The 23,753-nt window shown below is 44.2% G+C and overlaps 1 protein-coding gene across 1 annotated transcript in view; it reads right to left on the bottom strand.

Moving 5' to 3' along the window:
- Positions 1-11,800: 11,800 nt before the first annotated feature.
- Positions 11,801-23,753, bottom strand: part of BAIAP3 (BAI1 associated protein 3) — a 176,421-nt gene continuing 164,468 nt past the window's right edge. Inside the window, exons 31-33 of the mRNA XM_066577504.1 lie at positions 15,364-15,487; positions 13,901-14,106; positions 11,801-12,014 (exon numbers count right to left, since the gene is read on the bottom strand). Coding sequence (XP_066433601.1) covers positions 11,914-12,014; positions 13,901-14,106; positions 15,364-15,487 — 431 coding nt within the window. The 3' untranslated portion in view covers positions 11,801-11,913. The remainder of the gene's footprint in view (positions 12,015-13,900; positions 14,107-15,363; positions 15,488-23,753) is intronic.

Raw genomic sequence — 23,753 nt, 5'->3', positions numbered from 1 at the left:
CCAGAAAAATGTCACTGAAAATGCGCCTTTATTACGCTGGTGTAAAAGCGTCCTTAAAGTGTCTTCACATGTCGCAGTCACAGTGCGGTTGAGAACCACATCAACGACCGCGTGTAGTTTTGCTGCGGTTTCGCGATGTCATCATTTACTTTAGGTTTCACCTGTGAAAATTATGTGGCCAAAACCACGTCTCACATCTGCGGTAAAACTGATGGGATTCTCAGATTTGGTGTGAATATACCCTTACACACAGCGCTCCGCACCATGTACTTTACACTGTATTTACACAGGCGAGTGCGATATAGGTCAGAGAAAATCAAATCTATATCTCAATAGTAAACCTGTGATTTTCAGGCTTCTGTGATACGTTTCCATGTTAGAAATTTGATAATCGCATCACTGCACGTACGTTTTTACGCATGTGAAAAAAAACCCAACGTGTTCAAATAACTAAAATGGGAAAAAAGCATTGCACTCACATGCAAATAACATAGCATGTGAGTGTAATGCTTTTTTTTTCACGCTCCCATAGGAAAGCATGAGCAGTGGAATCGCCCCAAAATAGGACATGCTGCAATTCTTCGATCTGGCACTCAAGTGCACCATGAGGTTTTAACCAGTACATGCGCAATGAGTAACGCAAACCTGTCCACAAAAGGGACAGCTGTTCTATCCATGCACCAGTTGAAGACCTCACAGCACACACGCAAGACTTGGCAGCGCTACGTGGATGACTCCTACTGCATCATCCATCTCCAAGCAGGCGAGAGGGGTGGACCTTGGAACCGAGCAGGATACTAGCAGAGATGATTCAGCCCGCCCACATGACCATTCTGCCTATTTTGGCTATAAAGATGAAAAATTTTTTAGAAATTGTTGTATCTCCACTTTTATTTTTCCATCGTCACGGCCGTATGAGGGCTTGTTCTCTGCGTGGCAAACTGCAGTTTTTATTGGTGCCATTTTTGTGTACATACAATGTATTGTAAAACTTTTAGAATTTTGTTTAGATGTCAGGGAGAGAAAATACATCAATTCTATTTTTTTAAAACAACGTTATAAAAGACATAATTTTTTCTTGCGGGTCGATACGATTACAAAGATACCAAAATTATTATGTTTTGTTTTTCCACTTTTGCATTTTTTTACCTTGTTGCATTCAGAGTCCCATAACTTTTTTATTTTCCATGGACGGAGGTCTGTGACAGGGCTTATTTAGACGACCGTATATTGGCCGGGTATTCACGCTGGCCGAAAAACGGCATCTCTCTCTGCAGGTGGAGGGGGCGGGAGCCGGCAGCAGTGCTCTGAGCTCCCGCCCCCTCTCTACTTCCTCTCTGGGAATTAGCTCCACCCCTGCCCCACCTCCCCTCATTGCAAATACTGCAGAGGGGCGGAGAGGGGGCGGGAGCTCAGTGCACTGCTCCCAACTCTTCCAGCCTCCTCCCCCTGCAGAGAGGGACGCCGTATATCGGCCGGCGTGAATACGCAGCCGATATACAGTTGTCTGAATAAGCCCACAGCTTGTTTTTTCATTGGTACCATTTTGGGGTCAAACAGCTTTTCTGACCACTTTTACTGTGTTTTTTGGAAGGCAAAATGAACAAACTAAGCATCTTGCCTAATTTTTTTATGTTTTTTGTACAGGTCATTATGGATATGATGATACCAAATATGTAAAATTTATTTTTTTATGCAAACGGGAAAGTGCGCAAAAAGGCTTTTTGCCGAGTGTTTTTAATAGTTTTTTACATTATTTTTAACTTTTTTTTTTTTTTACATATTTTTATGCCCTTGCAGGGAACAATAGCTATAAAAGCTCTGATCACTATGATAATGCTTTGCAGTACTTGAATAGCAAGCACAGTCCATGAAAGGCCCAGGCACTAGAGTATGGTGTTTGTTTACCATAGCAACCCATCAGCCCTCCGTTTTCCCACTTTGAACTCTTTAGATGCTACAATGTACATTGATTGTGGCATGCAAGGGGTTGGAGGTTGGGGTTGTGTGGCAAGAGAAGAGACTGGTATTCTCATAAATTCCTGCTGTAGCAGTGGGAGGCTGGCTATTAGTCACAGCTTGCTGCCACTGTGGTATGGCACGGGGTTACTTCTGAACCCGCGCCATCCACAGGATGGGAGTTTACATCCTGTCGCGTTAACTGCCACTCTGTCAGGGTGGAAACTTGGAGTTTTGCCCCCTGTGGTGTTAAGGGGCTAAACTCCAATTACTAAGATATATAACTGTGGAAAACAGAGGACCGTCAATATTATAGAGTTGCTCTTGGATTACTTTACTGAAATGTAATGACAGGTTCCCTTTAAAGGGGTTGTTCCCAATTCTAGCTGTTTGCTGCAGGAAGCAGACTGCTCCGTACATTGTACAGTGGCCCAGGTAGGTACTGCAGGCTGAGACTCCTTCACTTCAATAGGGCTCATCCTGCAGTACCAACTTGGGCCGCTGCACAATGTACAGAGCGGTCTGCTTCCTGCAGCTAAACAGCTAGAAGTGGGCTAACTTTTTTAAGAGTGAAAAGCAGCCTAACCATACCGAGATGTCAGAGTCTGGTGTATTGCAGGATGTGTCTGTGACTTGGCGTACTTTTATATGGAGCGATTATTAGCTGGAATGAGTGAATGACGACCGAGTTATTTGCTTTCAAACATCTGTTTACATTAAAAAATTTTTGTAATTTTCTCGTCATAAATTGTTCAGTCAATTGTTGGTCTTGTCTGGGAAGTCTGGGAATGGCTGAGAATCAGGGGCGTAACTGTATAGAGGATGCAGGGGATGCGGTTGCACCCGGGCCCAGGAGCTTTAGGGGGCCCATAAGACCTCTCCTCTCCATATAGGGAGCCCAGTACTATGAATAAAGCATTATAGTTGGGGGCCCTGTTACAGGTTTTGCATCGGGGCCCAGGAGCTTCAAGTTACGCCTCTGCTGAGAATGGTCTGGGAACGACTGAATGATAGCCTTTTACACAAAAAGACTGGCAAACGATAAATAATTTGTACGTTTACGTAAAATGAACAATATGTGAACGAATTACGGTTCATTATTCGATTGTTGAACAATAATTGTGCAGTGTAAACACGGACGTTTTCGCATGACTCAACGCTTATTTGAACAATAATCGTTCCATGTGAAAAGGACCCTGATTTGGCGCCCCGTTCATCGGCAAGTCTCTGTGTAGTTGCAGGAAGGCCAAAGCTATGAGACAAGATGTTGCCGGCAGCTCCTCCTCAGCATCTGCTCAATGCTGCTCTGCGCTCTGATGCTGCGGGTAGTAAAGATGGGGGACAAATGACTTATTGTAGTAATAAACTATTGTGGTGACCCGAGCGGGAGGCCCGCCGCAACAACCATGGGGAAACAAGATGGAATGTCACAGGTGGCTCTGCGATCTCTCCCATTAGCGGTGCCAGCTTGGCCTAGCTGTACATAAACGTAGTATTAAAGAATTGAATGTCACGTGACGCCAGCACCTCTTTTAGGGCTGTATTCATACGGTGCAAAATAAAGAGTCCACAGTCCAACAATACGTTTTCCAGAAAATCAACCGGAGGTGCATGGTTCTACTTTACTCACAACTTTTCAGCTTGGATTCTCCAACAAGTCGTATTGTATTGTGCAGACATAACAATCTTCTTTACAGATATTCACTTCTCTTCCACACCTTCAATGTTACAGGCTTTTTAAGAGACACTCTTCCCTCCGAAGTTTAGATGTCTTCAGTCTCAGTTATCTGATAGACCATCCGTGGGGTATGCACTCCCGACTCATTAACAGCATTCACTCAAGTTTTCTATTTGGTTCTCAGACTTCTTAAAGGGGGTGTCTGCCGCCGAAACTGATTTTTTCCCCCCCCCATGAATGCCCTGTAGAGGAGAAGCATCACACACTACAGCTTTACCCATAAAAAACTATATTTTGCTCACCTTTTTATTCCTTTCCTTCCCTTTATAAAGCTTGCCTGAAGGATTTTTCAAAGATGGCGCCGCTGGATAGTTCCCATGATGCACTGCTGCCTTTCTCTCCTCAGTGCGCGCTCCCGATGACACTGGTCACATGACTGGAGGACCGGTGTCATGCACGCTTCACTGCTTTGAATGGAGCCGGCCGGCCCCATTCAGAGTAATGAGAGGGCAGGGAGAGAAGTGCGATCTGCTCCTACTGCTCTGACAGCAGTAGCAAGAGTTTCCTTCATCTCCCCGGCATGTCCCCTCATCACTGGACACTGTGACAACAGTGTCCCAGTGTCCAGTGATGAGGGGACATGCTGGGGAGATGAAGGAATCTCCTGCTACACCTGTCACAGCAGTAGGAGCAGATCCTGATCTCTAGCGGCACTTTCAATAGCAGACGATGGTCTGCTATTGAAAGTGAAAGTAGCACCAAACATGCCCCACGCACACACACATATACCCACCCCCCTTACAGTGTCCCCCTCCTGTTCCCCCCCTACAGCCCCCCCTTCACAGTGCCCACACACAATGCACCCCCCCACAATGACCTCCCCACAGTGCCACCAGCACACCCCCCCCCCCCCGCGCACTCGGCATCTGACAGCCCGGCCGCCGGAATTACTAGCACCCCCCACCCCCCCCCCCGCACTCGGCATCTGACATACTAGCACCCCCCCCTTTCCCCCGCTGCATCTGACAGCCAGGCCCCCACCAGCACCCCCCCCCTCCCCCTTCAGGTTCTTACCTTACCAAGAAGATCAAGCAGCAGCACGTCCCCTGCAGGCAGACCAGAGCTTCCCAGCCGCTGAAGCTCTACTGCACATGCGCAGTAGAGAGAACAACCAGGAAGCAAGAAGCGCGTCCCCGACGTCCCGTCAAACATGGAGCCGGCCCGACAAGAAGAACAGAAGACTTGTCGTAACCATGGACGACGGAGGAGCAACACAGGGGGGGGCACCCCTAAAGGTAAATCAATAACTTCTGTTTGCATCATTTTCTATGCACAATGTATATTACAAAGTGCATGAAAATGGGCAAACAGAAGTAATGAGATGTAATGTTTCTGGCCGGACAACCCCTTTAAGTTTCGATGCAATTTTAACATTAGAAACTCCTATTAACTTTCTCCTGACAAAAATCGCGGGTAGCAGCGACGCGATGCTACACTTCTTCCAAGAAAAAAGCATCACTGACGCTACAAAATCATGTGTACATAGCAACAATATTGTAGCGATTCTATAGCAGCGATATCGCTGTCGCCCGTGTAAGAGAGGCCTAAGGGTCCTTTTACATGGAGCGAGAAATCATTCGAACGTGCAAACAGTGACAGTCATTTGCTTTAAAATGCAGTTAGTTTACATGCAAAAATAATCTTTTAAATGTTTTTGTCATTCGCTCGATGTTTGATCTTCCAGAGGTCTGTGCCAGTCAGTGGGAACGACTGAATGAACTTTTTTTTTTTTGCATATAATGACTTGAAAACGACTGAATGATGATTTTTCTGTGTGTTGTGACAATGTCTGCGTGAGGGGTGGGGGTCGGCGACAACACAGAGGCTCATTCAGTCCGTGTAAAAGTCCAAATTACTTTTATTGTCTTCAATACTCAGCGGTAGCAAGGAAATCCAGTGCAAACACATCAGCCACTGGCAGCACATAAACTTAGTGCTATGAAACATAATAAACGCTTTACCATCAAGGCGCTAACTAAACAGTAGTTCCCTCACTACTAACACAGTTGCCTAGCACCACTACATGTACCCAACAAGGTGTCTGTTTGGAAGCGTCCTTCCCCATCAGACTCTTGGCCGTACTGCAGCCTGGTCTCCCACAGACATCAGGCTTTCCTTTTCCTTTCAGGGAGTATCTCCAACTCTCTGAGCCTGGCTCTGGTTCCCAGCATCAGCGCTGCTCTGGCTTGTTGCTCTGCCTCAGCTTGCAGCATGGGACTGAATGTGTTTGGAGTTTTTAGCTCCTCTAGACACACCCACACGGCTGTCCATGCTAATTAGCATACATTCAGCATGCAGAAGGCCTGGTTACAGCCCCCTGCAGGCCATTCTCTGCATAGCCTTGCCACACCGTGCAAAATGAACAACGACTGATAAAGGAACGCATTTTCATTTGTCGTCTAATCGTTAATCGTCTGCCATGTTTATACTGAACAACTATCTTTCAAATTTGTACGATCCAATAATTGTTTGAGTGATAATGGTTACGTGTAAAAGAGTCTTTATTTCCATCGTAGTCTGAACCTCCCACTCTCGTCTCCATGATTTTTCCCAAACAGCACCAGTTCTCTGGAATGCGCTAACCATAATGAACTATTATCTGCATGAGACAGTTCTGAACTGAGAAATTAAAGGCCCATTTACACACAAAGATAATCTTTCAAACGACTGAAAGATTGAAAGATTTAGCGATTTATTTGCATAAAGTGTTAATGGCCTTTAATGGTCATTAACTCTTTATCATCTTCATTTGCATGAAAAATGTCCTCCAGGAGCTGTTTGCAGAGCCCAGTGTGTGTTTAAACACATGCCCAACTGTGAAAACAGCTGCATTGCTCTCCCCGCGGCTGCCAGGAGATTGCATAGTTCTCTCCCAGCTAGTGTAAACGTGCCATGGAGATAACAGCCTGTGGTCTACTGAGAGATAAATGTGTTAAATCATCTTAGAATCTACTAGGGGTTCCCACTTGACGTTGCTTTGTCCGACAGTGAAGTCAATACGTTCAGGCCAGTCTCGTCGATGGTAGTGTTCAGTTTGGGCTCTGCTATCCCAAAGACAAAAGATAGCAAGGAATCTTTGTGAAACCACCTTGAAGACCCATTAGGAAAGCAACCATCTTGAAGTCTCCAATTACCTCCCAACCATACTGATCGTACTTTAGAACTTGCAACAGGAATTTGACACTACTGTACTCCTCCTTGAGATGTGCAAAGTAAGCCAGTGGAAGGGATTAATGAAAAGATTCAGACGTTTTCATTAATTGTGAACTGTATGGACATACTCTGCATTGTATAAGGACTTTGGCTCATGATTGGAAGGAATTTATTTTCTCACTGTGTATGTCCTTGAAATATTCGAAATTCAAAATCATATACTTTTAATTATCGATGTCCTGACTACAAAAGCAAACTTTTTTCAAAATGAGAGTTATTTCCCATTATATTTTACAATAAGCTAACAGGAACAAATAAACTTTTCTTAGACACAAAAATTGCGTTGCCTAATGTTATGTGATGAAAGTACTTAAAGTTTCAAATTTACAATGCTTCACCAGTTTCAAAGCTCCGCTTGCTGTCGGTGAATGATCCTAATCTTGCATATAGAGTTACAGTTTTATACATTGTATCATTATGTATGCATATACTACATCAGTCCAAGGTGTACAAAGCAGAAATATTTGGCCTGCTGAGTAGTTGAAAGTGTCTCTCCATGATTCACAGCCCAATATCGCTCTTGCAGTTCTTCTGAAAACCCCTGGATGCAAAGCGTTTTCAAAAGAAAGCAGGCTCGCATCCCTATGGGACTGAAGGAATCCCCAATAGCGAGGAGAGAGAGGGAGGTGGAGGAAGAGGGGATCTCCTACAGATCTTTCCATATTTGGAGAGATGGGGGGGGGGGGGGAGCTAAAGGGCTCCCCCAGGGCTTCCTGAGAGGACGGGGCTAGAGAGGGTTTTCATAGTGACTCCTCCCCAGCCAAGAGAGGGGGTGGGGCTGAAGGGTGGATCCTTCTAGCCCTGCCCCCTCTATTGGCTAGAGAGGAATCACTATGAGAACCTCTCTAGTCCCGATCCCAGGGAATCCCTCTAGCTCCACCCCCTATCTCTCCAAATATGGGGAGATCACTAGAAGATCCCATGTAGCTCCGCCCCTCTCTCTCTCCTCACTATGGGGGATTCCTTCAGCCTCGCAGGCTGTTTCGCGATTTTCTCCTATGGATTTCAATGGGGCCGGCGGGGGCTGCTGCTGGCCTGATTGAAAACAATGGGCGATATCACTAAAAGAAAGAACATGCTGCAATTTGTTTTCTGCATAGAAACGCAGTGCGGAGCTGTGCAGGAAAACATCGCGAATGTGAATGAACCCATTCAAAAGAATGGGTTTCATGTGTGTGTGAGATTTGTGTGTCTCGCAACACACAAGTCTTGCACAATTTTCTTGCCAGTGTGAAGGAGCCCTTAGGCTGCCTGTCTACGATATTCCGCCGCAGGGGAGCAGGGAGGAGAATTGACAGGTCTCCGCAATTTTCCGCGGTCAGCCTATCTATCAGATTATCTGATAGATAGGCTGACCGCAAAAAATTGTGGCAAATCGCAGCATGCCACGATTTGAATCCCGCGAGTGGAGAATTACTATGATTCTTTGCTCGTGGACGTTGGGCTGCGCTTTCCATAGTTAAGTCTATGGAAAGCGTTCACTGCATTTCCCGCGGCCAGATTATCGCCACGGATAACACAGTGACATATTATCAGGACAGGAGGCTTACTCTTTCTCTCCTGATCTGATATCAGGTGTGTAGTGACCCAACTATATGCTGGGTGGTAGAGTTGTTAAAGGGGTTGTCCCGCCGTGACAAATGCAGCTATATACTTCTGTATGGCCATTACGAAGCACTTTGCAATATAATGTGTGCTTTGTAAATGAGCCATACAGAAGATATATACTTACCTGATCAGGTGCCCCCCCCCTATATTTACCTGTCCGTTGTCTATGGATACGACAAATCCAGCGGTGTCTCTGCATCTTCTAGTCACGCAGGCGCAGTAACTCTTGCCGGCTGGTTGGGTCCTCGTGAACATGCCTGGTGCACGCGCATGTGCAGTCCGCTCACTCCATGGCAATGGCTTTACCGTTGCCAGCTGGCTCCCGCTGAAGAAGAAGAGCAGCTTTCCCTGACGGACCGTTCTCAGCTGAACGGTAAGTATGAAGGGGGGTGCCAGGCTGCCACTGGTCCTGCGGGGGGTGGGGGATCGGGCTGTCACTCAGTGAGTGTTCCCCTTCCAGGAGCAGTACCATACAGATAACGAGGACTGTAGGGCCGGTGTTTCCTGCCTGACCTCAAATCTACTATCTTGCCTGCACAGGTGTGTTTACTCTGTAAAGTGACAAGGTTTTCAAGTAAAGTTTACCAGGCCCTGACCGTTCCCAGGGACTGAGGTACTTAATTACTATACAGTGTGTGGACTCTCTTTATTACCGCCGAGGTTTCATCCTGGTGGGTAAAGGAACGGTGGTGTCACATGACAACATGTATTCCTGTTATACAGTATGTATATTGGCCATCCCTCTCCTATGGGTAACTAGAAGAGGCCCAGCGATGCTCCACCCGAAGCTCCATGTGTCCCTCTGGGAAGGAATCTAGTAAGTGCCACCGTGACAAGTGACAGCTTTAACCTCCCAGCTCCTCAGCGAATGCCCTGTGTCCTGAGTTACCCTATGGGACGCTGCACTTGCACTTATGTCCTATTTTCCATGGAAAGCAAAAAGAAAATTGCACTCGCATGTAAATGCATGTGCAATGCGATCTGTATACTTTTACTATTGAGGGTAAACACCCACTTTTTGCTCGCGATTGTCGATGGGACTTTCTAATGTTAAAAACTGCAGTCCTGGCTGCTGGCAGATCACATGACTCTGCACCCAAATCCCACTGCGTTTGCCATGTGGACCAGAAGTTAGGCTCTATGCAAGTCTGAGAAACTCACATTGAGGCATACGGGTAAGTGGGGGGTAAGGAAGAGGGAATTGGACCAATAAAAGAAAAATCTTGTAGTGTTTCTTAAGTCCAATATGCTTATTACCTATGGGAACAGATTGCATCCCGAAGCACTGAAGTCACCTTCATGGTGCGGTATATTGGATACAGAGACGTAGACTTCTTTTATTTCACATTTTATTAATTCAGTGTAAAATACAGATATAAAACATTGTAATCCCACATGTAAAATGTACTGTACGTCGTCATACTGATCTCTGGAAACATTAGTGTTTAGACGTTTTCTACATTCAACTTACAGCAAGACCCAGATACTGTACCTAGAGGTGGTCAGGCTACAGCGAGTATGAGCTGGTGTCACAGCCCGTGATGTATAAATCGCCAGCGTATAACTGGTAAATCACAATTGTCGTCATATACGTATTATTCTGGCCACATAGCTGAAATGGACAACTACAGTAAAGGCTCAGGTATCAGAAAAGCTCATCTGTATGAAATAGGACATTTCCATTAAAAACACTAAAGAAACTGTACAAGCCACTTACGTGTATTTTTCTGTTCATTTTAGCAGCTAGCAAAACGAAATACAAACATAGTGTCTATTTCAGGGAAATTCTGGTACCGGTCTACCTACGTACGAGTGGAGGGGGGCATTCTGTGTATTGGAACCAATGAAAAGCCAATTGTCGGGGACAATACAGAGATCTCTCTTATCATTTATTTATACCCAGGTCTGTGACTGTAACAAGGGGGCGCCCTCTAAATCTACCTTGTTTCCATGAAAATAAGACAGTGTCTTATATTAAATTTTTGCTGCAAAATATTTCTTTTTTACATGTATTACTGCCTGGACACTTTAAAAATCACGCTAGGGCTTATTTTGGGGGTAGGTCTTATTTTCAGGGAAACCAGGTAGAGGAAAGAAGGTTTCTACAGCGACATAGGAGGGGGTTCTTTACTGTAAGAGCAGTGAGACTATGAAACTCTCTGCCTGAGGATGTGGTAATGGCAAACTCACTAAATGAGTACAAGAAGGGCCTGGACGCCTTTCTTGAGTGTAACAATGTTATATTTTATAGTCACTGATTACTTCAGAAGGTTCTCTGATTCAGGGATTATTCCGATTGGCAGATTGGAGTCGGGATGGGTTTTTTTTATCCCCTAAAATGAGGGCAAACTGGTTTCTACCTTAATGCTTTTTTTGCCTTCTTCTGCATCAATATTGCAGGGTAATAAGCTGAACTAGATAGACATATGCATTTTTTTAGCATTATGCATGCACGGTCAGCACTCCATCCATGTCCATGAGTGTGACGGAAATACACGGATGGTTGCCGCTCTGGTATCTCAGCAGTCCCATTGAAAGGGAATGGAGCGCTGATCGTGCATGCTCAGCCAACATTCCATTCAGAGTGAAGATACTGATGGGGAGGAAGCAACCTGCATGTTAAGAGGAGAGTGGGATATGGGAGTCCCATTCTTGAGATCGGCGAGGTCTCAGCGGTTATAATCTTGTCTCTTTACTTTGTGATTGGGGCATTTTTGCTTTCTACAGCTTCTTCACACCATTAGTAAAAATAGCTCATGGTGTTAAAACTCAGGTCTAAAGTTAACTTTGTGAAATTGACTTTTACTGTGTGCCAAAAGTCAAATCGGCAATTTTCATTTAACTCTTTTCAGGAACAGGCTGGGCTGAAAAATACCAATGCACTTCCCGCCTGTTCTTTGTACTAGCCAGAGAGCGTTACCATGACTCTTTTTAGGAATTGTTCTCCATCTGATATACAGTGGCATTGCCCATCTGCACTAAAATTGTATGTTGTGTGTAATCCAATCCAGCAGGTGGCGCCAATCACTTTGCCATGTCTATGTCACTATTGCCATTGTACTCCATGCCCAGTATTGGATATTGGTGGATCCCAGAATTTCCACTGAATAGATTTAAGACAATAGATCTTTACTTGATCGGTGAAACAGAAATCGATTCCATGACACATCGCTTATTACAATATTTAATTAACACTTAATAGATAAAACTTCAGTTTTCAAAAACAGACCAAAAACCTAACAATAGATAACAAAGAAAAGTCATAAAGTTATGTACGTTTCATCTGCTCCCTTCCCAAGGAGCTTTTGACACAATACAGCACAATTGTGTTGTCTTCCCCTGGCAGCCAAGGGGTTAAGATATTTACAATTTTTTTTTACAGTATAAATAGGCTTTCAGTCGTCTTCCATAAACTTCTCCAGTTCCCGAAGTTTCTTCACAAAATCTTGTGCTTCTTTGTCTAGTCGGCCATCCAGCATCTTCAATATTGACTTCACTAAAAGGAAAGAAACACATTTTTCAGTATTAAAGAAAAATTGGAAAATGTATCCAAACTGAAAAAGAAACTAGCCTTGTTGTCCATAGCAACCAATTAACCATTCCTTAAAGGGCTAGCCCACAAAAAAGTACTGATCCTCTATCTATAGGATAGGAATATCTGATCGGTGGGGGATTGACCTCGGAGACCCCCAATGATCACAAGAACAGAGGCCTCATATGTCCCCAAATGAACAGAGTGATGGACACGCGTGTGCACTGTCAATTAATTTCTATTGAACTGCTGGAGGTGTACAAGTACTTCGCCATCTCTGGCCATCCTATTGAAATGAATGAAGTGGTCATGCACATGCATAACCGTGTTGGCTTGACAAGGGCTTAAAGCAGGGGCGTAACTATAGAGGGTGCAGGGGATGCGGTCGAACCCAGGCCCAGGAGCCTTAGGGGGCCCATAAGGCCTCTCTTCTCCATATAGGGAGCCCAGTACTATGAATAAAGCATTATAGTTGGGGGCCCTGTTACAGGTTTTGCATTGGGGCCCAGAAGCTTCAAGTTATGTCTCTGTGCAGCATGGTTTAGGTATGGGTACGGGTACAGAAACAGATAGAGGGGGGGGGGGGGCCCTAGCTCACGTTTTGCATCAGGGCCCCTCAGCCTTTAGCTACGCCCCTAGCTTAAAGCATCCCTCCACTCCCGGACAAACAAGGATGGGCTCACCGCTTCTCTGACTACATGATGCACACCGTTCATTAGTATGTATCAGTAAGCTAAGGCCGGTTTCACTTGAGTTAATGTTTATTTGCACGCCTAAGTACAGCGTTTTTGCAGAATGAATGATGCTTGTTTGCGTCCGCGTATTCTACTGTACTTTTTGCACTCGCAAGACATGTTCATTTCTTCAAGGCAAACCAAGACTGATTGAAATGGCTATTTATTCTTAATGAGTTCCAGATGTGTTCTGTTTCCAGCAGAATTATGCAGTGTTTCACACTTCTTGCATATTGCGCACGCTTTCCCCTACCAGCCCTATTGATTTCTGTGGGAACCTTTCGTGTGCAAATATGCAGAAAAATAGAGCATGTACTATTTATTTTTTTGCCCGACCAAAATGTGTGCACAAAATACAAAAATGTGAACAAACCCATTGAAATTACTGGGTTCTATTCTCTATGTATTGTGCGCACAAATACACCCATATGAAGCTGGCCTAAGACACTACACTCTCATGTAGCTAGCACTGATCAATCAAGCATGTACTGTGTTTTATAGGAACGCTATCTTTTCTCCTTAGGGAGAGCACCTAGAATGTATGTAAGTGAGGAGAGTTATAAGGCCATTCATGCTCCTCTGGGTAATATGCAAATAAGGGAGATGGTACAATACCTGTGCAGCGCCACCTATTGGAAGGCAGCATTCCTGCAAGTCAATGTTAGACTCTTTATACAAGCCTTGTAATAATGGCTGGGAATTGAAAGCCAAGCCAGAATCCATACACATTCAGTGGTTACTTGGTGTTTACCCCTGATCAGTGTGCAGTAGGTTTCTGGCAAACACCCCAAAACAACTGTGTGTGTATGGAATCTGTCTTGGCTTTCAATTCTCAGTCATTATTACAAGGCTTATATAAAGAGTCTAACATTGACTTGCAGGAATGCTGCCTTCCAATAGGTGGCACTGCAGAGGTATTGTTCCATCTACCTTATTTGCATTAGTGTTTTATACTAATGATGCATGGTGTGCATCAGCTAGTCAAAGAAGCGGTGCAGCCAACTTTGTTTTTTCAGAACCAGAGGGTCACTTTAAGCATCCAATCATGTGTGCATAGTGGCGACCTGCTTGTAACCCAGTGTCTTTACATTGAACACCACTTCTATATCACATTACCATTGGCCTTAGGTCTTGTCAGTTTCAGGACTGTGGGCTGGACGTTTTTCACACCACCCGTAATATGAGGCCGATTTAATCCATAGATGACATTCATGGGAAGGACAGCCTCACCAGCAAAGTCATTAGTGGAGAGCCAATCATGATCCATGACAGTAAAGACAATGCAGGCAGACTTCCTCCGACACTGCTCTGACGAGACTGAGCTGTGGAAGACATTACAGTATATTAGGGGCACGCAGCTTATTTTACATATACTCATCAAGTGGAAAATGTAAAAAGTAAATCTATACAAAGTATACAGAGCAACATCTGCATGGAGTTTGCATGTTCCCTCTGTGCTTACACAGATTTCCTCCCAAACACTAACATACTTAAACGCGTTGTCTACTATGCACGGAGGGGCAAATTTACTATTGAATAGTACACCAGAAAACTGTCTTACATGCTTTACGGCACACTTATGATGTGACTTTTTTCAGTGGATGCAATTAAAAAAAATCAATACTTTTCCGGTTAGTTGTGGCTTCACGGGAAAGGAGCACAACCTATCTGTGCCATTAGAAAGGGACCCTCCTAAGGGTGTGGAGTGCTGAAGAATATATCGCTGCCATATAAGCAACAGGAACTACATTTACATAAGGGAACAATGCTGAGATGAAAAATAAAACCATGCTTTCTCTAAGAGCCCTCATCTGCCTCACATTGCACTTTAGCCTATGGGATTCAGATCTAGGGTAAACCATAAGGTAGGTAGAGCATGGGTCATAGAGTGAGGACTTCTAGACTCCTTACATGGTCCATAAAGAGAATGTGTAACAATGAAAACTCCCTTGCAGCTACTATAATGAGTGGAAAGCGGAAGAGCCAGATTCCAGTCATGTCATTATTATATCTGAACTCACTTTCACTCCCCACAGTAAACCTGCAAACAATTTGTGCTCTGCTTTATAATTAGAGATGAGCGAGCGTACTCGCTAAGGGCAAATGCTCGAGTGAGTATTGCCTTTTGCTAGTACCTGCCTGCTCATCTCAAAAGATTCGGGTGGGGAGCGGCGGGGGAGAGCGGGGAGGAACGGAGGGGAAATCTCTCTCTCCACCCCCTGCTCCCCCCTGCTCACTCCTCCAACTCACCGCTCACCCCAGCTGGCACCTGAATCTTTTGAGACAAGCAGGCAAGTACTCGCTCGAGTATTTGCCCTTAGCAAGTATGCTCGCTCATCTCTAATTATAATACACCCCCCAGACTCCTAAACTCTGACAACCCCCGCAGGGGACTCCTAGATGCTTCATTAGACTACAGTGCACAGGCTATTTGCCGGCTTGCTGCGGGGAAGTGAAAGTGAATTCAGAGATGATCATTACATCACTGAAATTATCTCTCTTCACCTACCCATACAATTATAATAGTTTAGGGATATTTTCCCTTTAAAATAGAAGAAAACTGTTACTCATATACTTACAAGTAAAACAGCTCATCATACACTGGGTGTAAAGTTTTAGCTTTAACTTGTGTTCGTTGACCTTTCACCATTGGGAAAATATGATGGGGACAGAGCTCAATGATGACGAAGGGATCACTAAGACCTATAGAATATTATAGCATTAGACATAGAAATCATCTGCAGATAGTCGATCACATATAGCATATATCTTAAAGAGGCTCCTAGTATACATAGCATATTATCATATGTACATTATATAATGCTGCAGAGATCATTAGAAGTAAACGGCCTTCTTTAAACTCTCGATACACAGTTGTTTGTGTCAAACTGTCACTTACAGTACTGCTTTTTTGCAAATGCTGGCTGTAGACACAAATGCAACAGCACCCCCTTTCAAATTTTAAAGGGAACCCGTCACCAGTTTTTGAGATAAACAGGGAGCATGATGGTCTAGCAATTTTTACAAACATTCTACATATGTAGTTAATAAAATTGCAATTGTCTCATTCAGCCCCAAAAACATACCTTCACAGCTGCATGTGCAATCTGTTACTTGGGCCCTCGGAGTCACTGTGGTGGAGCCAAAGCCTTCCCAATTGACTGTTTGTACAGGGACCATTCTGCTTACATTGACCCTCCATGTGCTTGTGACATCATACTAGAAGTGCTGCTGTAAAGGTTTTTTGGAGTGAACAGCACACAGACAATTACTTGTCTGTGTCATTGGGTAAAGCGACTGCCGCTAGGAGATGGACACAGAGCACAATAAGAGTTTGTCCCTCCCACTAGCTATACCCCTCCTGCAGGCACTGAGATACAGTTTACCCCTCCTGCAGGCCCATAGCAGGCGGGCCTTCCTGCTCTCTAGGTCTCTGCTCTTATCCCCTGGCTGGGAGCTGAAATGAAGAAAATGAAGACAAGGTGAGTAAACGGGATTCGTAAGTATGGCACTACCACCCCTCACCTCCCATCTCCCCCTTCTCCCAAGCAGATAAGAGGAGGTGAACTTCTCACTGCCGCTCCTTTAGGCTCTGATGCTGTGGTTGGCACTGCCTTACCCTGCGACATTACAGTTGCAGATCACTGGTCCTTTCAGGTACCACTAGCACTTTTGGGTCCCCATTCCCCAACCCCAAAAATGATGTTTTACTCAGCTTGACTGATGAAGAGATTCATCTCGAAATAGTATCTTCTGCTGGTTTTCAATTTGTTTAATAAAAGAGAAGTTGTATATTTTATTCTACTCTTTCGTGACCTTCATTGGAGAGCAGAGCCAAGATACCATTTTTTTTACCCTTCACACATTTTACTTTTTATTTCGCAACCCTTTTTGAGACTTCTGAGTCCTGGATATTTGTTTGGGTCTTAGGCCCTTGACATTATTGGGTTTGCTTCACCCTTCCTTGGACTCTGTATCTGACATGCCATTAAGTCATAAAGAGAGTCAACTGTGTCATGTTACAGTGATTAAAGATAGTTACCAATATTCACTTAATGGGGTACCGCTAGGAAAAAGTGAAATGGAAAAAGACCTCGGGATACTAGTGGATTGTAGACTAAACTGGAGTAACCAATGCCAGTCAGCTGCTGCAAAGGCAAATAAAGTTTTGGGATGCATTAAAAGAGGTATAGGGGCGAAGGACGAGAACATTATCCTTCCATTATATTAGGCACTTGTCAGGCCTCACATGGAATACTGCGTACAGTTCTGGTCACCGGTGCTCAGGAAAGATGTTACGGTATTAGAGGGGGTTCAAAGAAGGGCAACTAAACTAATACATGGAATTACGGGACTGGAATACCCAGAGAGGCTATCAAAATTGGGATTATTTACTCTAGAAAAAAGAAGGTTAAAAGGCGACCAAATAACTATGTATAAATACATGAGGGGACAATACAAGGATCTCTCCCATGATCTGTTTATACCCAGGACTGCAACGGTAACAAGAAGACATCCGCTACGTTTAGAGGAAAGCAGGTTTCATCACCAACATAGAAAGGGGTTCTTTACTGTTAGAGCAGTTAGACTGTGGAACTCTCTCCCTGAGGATGTGGTGATGGCAAAATCCTTAGAGGAGTTTAAAAGGGGACTTGATGTCTTTCTGGAGCGGAAGGATATTATAGGCTATAAATCTAAGGTTATTTGTTAATCCAGGTATACAGGCAGGTAGGAACTATTAGGGGTTGATCCAGATAACAGTCTGATTGCCATTAGGGAGTCAGGAAGGAATTTTTTCCCCAAAAGGGCAAATTGACTTCTGCTCTTGGTTTTTTTTGCCTTCCTCTGGATCAACAAAACAGGAGGCTAGACAGGCTGGACTAGATGGACATTGTCTTCAATCAGCCTTACGAACTATGTTACTATGTATAATATGTAAGTCTTTGTCTCCGATTCACTGACAACTCATAAGGAGCAGTAGACTCTCCTGGAGGGTACATTTATTGCTTTCTGGAATTGGTATCATGTGCATTCATCGTTATGGCGGACACTAGGAGCTTTATAACCCTTTCCAATGCAGGATCGACATATTACTTACTGACGGACCTCTTTATTTGACAGCTCTATTGGTTGTAAAGTGCGTTTGAACACATATACCTTCCATAACTTGGATAATGTATATAATATGCCTACGCAGTGATATCAACACCAGCCATCACATTACCCTGTTTGATTGAAGGAGCAATGGTATTGATATCACTGCTAGACTCTAGTCCAGGATGATTAGGCAGCGATTGCAAATATTGGACAGTCACATTGACCCTTTTTGGCAGTATTATGCATTGAATACAAGAGTCTGGCAGCATCACTACCCCTTCCCATGGAGGAAGGAGGGTTTTACTGCTAGACTGAGATCTGAAATACTATGCAGCGAGTGCAAGTCTAACGCTTGCATCTTCCTTCCCGTGTTAGGCCTCCCTCACACAGGCGTTTTTGTATAGCGTTTAGCACTGCTTTTTCAGCATAACGCTAAACGCTGTACAATAGTTCCATTCAATTCAATGGGACGGCTCACACAAGGCTGAAAACGCAGCGTCTTCAAGGCTGCGCTTTGGCAGCGTTGCATGTTCTATTTTTGGCCATTTTTAGCCCTGTGTTGCCCATTGAAATGAATCGGCGGCATAACTTGGTACTACGCCTTTGGCAGCGCTAAACGTCCTAGCTACACTGTCTGAGTTATAAAAAAAAAAAAATCAATACTCACCTTGCAGGTGATGTCGCTGTCTCCGGCGGCGCTCTCGGGACTTGTCAGCCAGCAGGGGATTAGAAATCCCTGTCTCCAACGAGAGATTGCTCTGATTGGCTGAGCGCCGCTGAGTGACAGCCCACTCAGCCAATCATAGCCAGCACTGGATGCGCCCAATCACAGCCATTCATTCATTGAATGGCTGGGATTGGATGCATCTAGTGCTGGCTCTGATTGGCTCAGCCAGCTGTCAATCAGCGGCGCTTAGCCAATCAGAGCAATCGGCTGGATCACAAGGTCCCGACAGCGACTTCACCAGTTAGGTGAGTTTTGATTTTTTCTTTTATCAGAAGTCTTGGCTGTGCTGAAAACACAGCCAAAACGCTGCATAACGCATGCCAGCGCTGCTGAAACCGAGCAGAATCTGCAATAAACTCAGCATTGAAAAACACTGCATTTCTGCAAACGCCTGTGTGAGGGAGGCCTTAGGAAGAACAAACATCAGGGAACAGCTGTGTTTTCTACCAGACTTTATATCTGATACAGTTGCCTAGTGTCTGCAAGTACCAACCAACCACATTACCCCTTCCATTGAGGAGTAATTGTATTACCGCAAGATGTGGGATCTGATATGATTACAAAGCAATTGCAAGCACCAGCCATCCAAAATACACCTTCTATAGGATGAATCACTGCGTTACTGCTAGACTCCATCTAACATGATTATACAGTTTGGGTGCTTCAGATGGTATGGTTACCTACTGTAGGTCATGGAAGAATCTAAGTCAATCACTTAGAACAGTCGTATTCCTTTCTGTGGAAGGGTAATCACATGCCCACAGTCTACATGTAATATGGTTACATAGTGACTGCAAATATCTAACATGATCACACAGTTACAACGGATATCAGGCAGCTCCTTTTCTTAGATGTTATAGTAGTGCCATCAGATAATTTTTGACATGTTGCTCCATTATCACACTCAGTCTCATTAATCCCTTCCTTTGGGAAATAATGTCTAGATACCTGTCATAGCCCAATACCTACAGCCATCTGCCCCCCTCCCCCTCCAAAGGCGGAGCTCGAGTGATCAGTAGTCAACTCTATTGCCAGTCTTTTCAGATTGTGTAACTGACATGTTATGCAGTCATTGCTGGCATTGATGAACCATCTTTTTTACTATCTATATGCAGACTTTCGTACTACACTAGACTTAAAACTTCTGGGTAGTACAACGGCCAACACAGCACAGCATGGTTGGAACACTCTTCGAGTCCGAGCCCACACAGTTCCTAGTAATATCTTGCCTCTAGCATGACACTGAGAGGATACTTCAGCAGACTTGTCAGGTGACACAGACAAATCAGCCGTAAACACTTTTCTGTAGCTATGTTTGTTTGCCCCTTAACCACTGCGACTCCTCCTAAGGACGAGCAATTTCCTACCAGTGTCCTCTGTGACTACGAAAAAACCCAGAAGTCTTCACATTCGTGGAGCGTGCCACACACACATCATTCCCTCTTCTCAGTGCTAGTGGTTTCTTCGTTAGGGGATTCTGTTTTACCCGCTTCGTAAAAGGAGAGCACAGGTCCCTGGCCAAACAGATTCCACTGTATGTTCTATTCTGTTTATGTTCTCCTGACCAGCGTTTGGCCAGTTGGAATTGGAGGTCCTGCATGCAAAGCTTTTACTCCGACCTTTCATGCGGGATCGGCGCTATCAGAGCCTTTACTGCAGAAGTGAAACTTCGGTCTAAACTTTTTTCTGCAAGCATTGCTGTTGTAAGTTCCTGCATCCTGTTTTGAATGAAGACAGGTTTGATAGCAACTCAGCATCTTGTACTAAATGTTACTTTTTTTTACTAATGGGGAACATTATCATTTGCTGTTATGCAAAAGCCAAGCAGCCAAATCTCCTGTCATCCTGGGAAGTGACTAGGTACTGTATAATATCATCATAACTAGTCAGTGTGTTCAATATGCCTAAAGTCTCAAGACTTAAGTCTTAAATGTCTTACAAAGGTTTAATGGCCAGCCCTGACACAATGTTTTTAGGACACAATATGAAATCCTCACGGGGATTATCTGTTAAATCTTAGCCTCCCTACTGGTCCATTATAAAAAAAAGAAGAAAAGTTGCTCCCATTTTGCATGCAAGCCTTGGACAGTTTGCTCTTCCTCCATACAGTGGATCCTTCTCTGAATCCCTCATTCTCCTCTTCTGGGAGTTATCTCATCTTCATGGAACAGAGGCTTGAACATTTGCTGCGTGATTCTCCGGCACTGTTTACTCTTCAGTGAGACCCATTCCCCTCTCAGGGGATTCTGGCCATTTTTATTCCCGTGGTACAGATCTTGCAGGAATCCTTGCTGCTAATCATCATCCTGGAACTTTAAGTCATCCTTTTGTCCATAAGGCATAAGATCTACTGTTAGTTCTTCACTCTGGATCACTCGGAGAATACGGCAACAATGGTCTACCTAGGCAACTGAGCAACACACCCACATCGCCACCAGGCAACCAGCATACTATGGTGGACTAAGTAACGTGTTACAGTTATCCTAATCTTATTCATCTGGGAGCAGACGGCCAATATTAACAGGCTAGAATACAGTGGACCACAGCATGGGTCCCGTTATACTTGAGAGAGTGAAGGTCAAACGTAATTTTTAACGTTGATCCATAACCTCGCTTTGTTGTTGATATCAAATGGAGAACACATCATACTTGCTTTTTCTTTCTTGCCTGTCCTTACACCTTTTTAAGGGTCGAGGTTTGTCTCTGACTTCGGCTTGTGCAACAATCAGATATCCTCAGTAATAATGACTGATACTGTGCTTTCTGTCTGCTATTCTACCTTTACTTAGACTATAATTGGGTCAAGGATGCATTTCAAGGACCAATCAACACAGGGTAATTCTCCCTTTCTCTTCTTCCACCTAAACTGGTTCCATCTTACATCTTTGCCTACTCTCCGTGTAGACAAAGAATTATCATACAGAAAATCATTCACATGAGTGAAACTGAACGATAATCGCTCAGCTCAAAGGACTTAAGGACAAGCGAGAATCAGCCGGCATAAAAATCTGCGCCGGATCGTGCAGCTTAAACACTGATCGTTCAGTGTTTTTTACATAGGAATGTGGGTCGGGAGGGGTATCATCACTCCTTATGAAGAGCACCTAGCAGGTGAGTGAGGAGACTTATAAGGCCATGCATGCTCCATAGAACAATGATTGGGAATTGAAAAATTATGGCTTGGTTTTTCAATTCCCAATCATTGTTCTAAAGACCTGCATAAAGGGTCGGACATTGATTTGCAGAAATACTGCCATCCAATAGGTGGCACTGCAGAGATATTGTTTCATCTTCCTTACTTGTATATATTTCACAGGGGAGCATGCATGGCTTATAAGTCTCCTCCCTCACCTTCTAGGGGCTCCCCTTAAGGAGTGATGATACCCCCTTCTGACCCATGTCATAGGCCTCTCACTAGCCAAGCCAGGATCTTACTGCATACTAATGAGGGGCAATAACCCTGAAACAGTTGTCTGTGTATGGATTCTGGCTTGGCTTTCAATTCCCAATCATTATTCTAAAGACCTGTATTAAGGGTCAGACATTGATTTGCAGGAATGCTGTCATCCAATAGGTGGCGCTACATAGGAATGTGAAACACTGATGGACTAGTGCATAAGAACTGCATGACTCTCAATGAGAATCGTACCGTTTAAACAGGCTGCACAAGGACAGATGAGCTGGCGATGACATCACTAGCTCGTCTGCTTGGGCAAACAAAAATCATGAGATTCTCGGCCCACGTAAAATGACCTTTAATTTGTCCATATCCACTTTCAGATAAGCGCACCACACTTCCTGGTCAACAAAATTCCACTAAATTTGCAGTTGCTCTTGACAGTCGGCAAGTTCTTTGGCTACCTAGTAAACGGGGTCACTTCCCAGTCTTCCTTCTCTCTAGTCCAATAAAAAGCATTCCTCTGCATCCATTGGTGGACATCTTGCCCTCAGGCAACAGGTTGTCCGCACTATCTTTTTCCTTTTCCCACCCCTTGAGTACTGCTCTAGAATGTCTTAAGGTTTTGTTATGTCCCCCAATGACACATATGAGGAAATAGGATTTTTGTTACTTACTTTAAAAAATATTTCTCATCACGTTTATTGGGAGACACAGCACCCACCCCAATGTTTATTCATTATCAACTTTCCTGGTTTCCTCCAGAAGAGATCCTCAATCCGGCCTGGTTCTTATCTAGAATAATTGGGGGGGGGGGGGGGGGGTTGCGGTCTGTATTTATTGACTTCATGTATTCATTTGTTCTCTTCTACTGCTTTCATACAAACAGATTTAACTCAGTGCCTGCAGGAGGGGTATAGCTGGTGGGAAGGACAAATTAATTTTTGCGCTTAGTGTCCACCTCCTAGTGGTAGCAGTTGTACCCGAGGCTTTGCTGCATCCCCCAATGAATGTGATGAGAAATGGATTTTATGGTAAGTAACAAAAATCCTATTTTTAATAATACCCCCTGTTTATTGTTGAAAAATTTGTGACAGGTTCCCTTTAAGGGGTTGTCTCTTTTGGACAGTGCCTGAATATAAGCTGATCACAGGGTGTTCTGCTGTAAACTGGGGGAATCCAGCTACAATTATTCAGTCCCCTGCAGCAGCATTGCATGGGAGATGAAGCAATGACACTGGCCAAGGCTAAAAACCCATACAGACCTATTACTTTGTGTTTGCTATATTTGCTAATCCTCTTTATGCTGTGTACATGGAGGCAGGATTTATTATGTGCGTTTTTTTAAGTCAGTTTTGCTGCAGTCGTTGCCGTTATTTGCAACAGATTTCTCAAATATTGCACACTGATTAGATTAGTCACATCTTTAAATAGGTCTAGAAATGTGGAATTGCTTTTTATTTTCATCCAGCTATGGAGTGAAATTGCGACAAGTTTTGCAATTTTTAAAAAAAGTTGCATTTCATAAGCCTGTCTAAAAACCCCGCTGCACTCGAGCCCTGCTGTTTTTCTAGACACTCTGAAAAACTGAAGGCAGGGGCATACAATAGCAAACAGTCACAAAAGTTTTGAGCAAAACCCTACTTGCACAAAAATTTGTAACTTTTTGACAACAGAAAATTACTGCAGAGCTTTGATAAATTCCCCCTACGGTTTCTACATTACAACCAGCTGACAGGGATGGAGGT

This window comes from Eleutherodactylus coqui, chromosome 8 (genome assembly GCF_035609145.1).
Source record: "Eleutherodactylus coqui strain aEleCoq1 chromosome 8, aEleCoq1.hap1, whole genome shotgun sequence".
In the NCBI taxonomy this organism is placed as follows: domain Eukaryota; kingdom Metazoa; phylum Chordata; class Amphibia; order Anura; family Eleutherodactylidae; genus Eleutherodactylus; species Eleutherodactylus coqui.
Note: the sequence above shows the minus strand (reverse complement) of the source record. Positions and strands in the feature narration are given on the sequence as shown.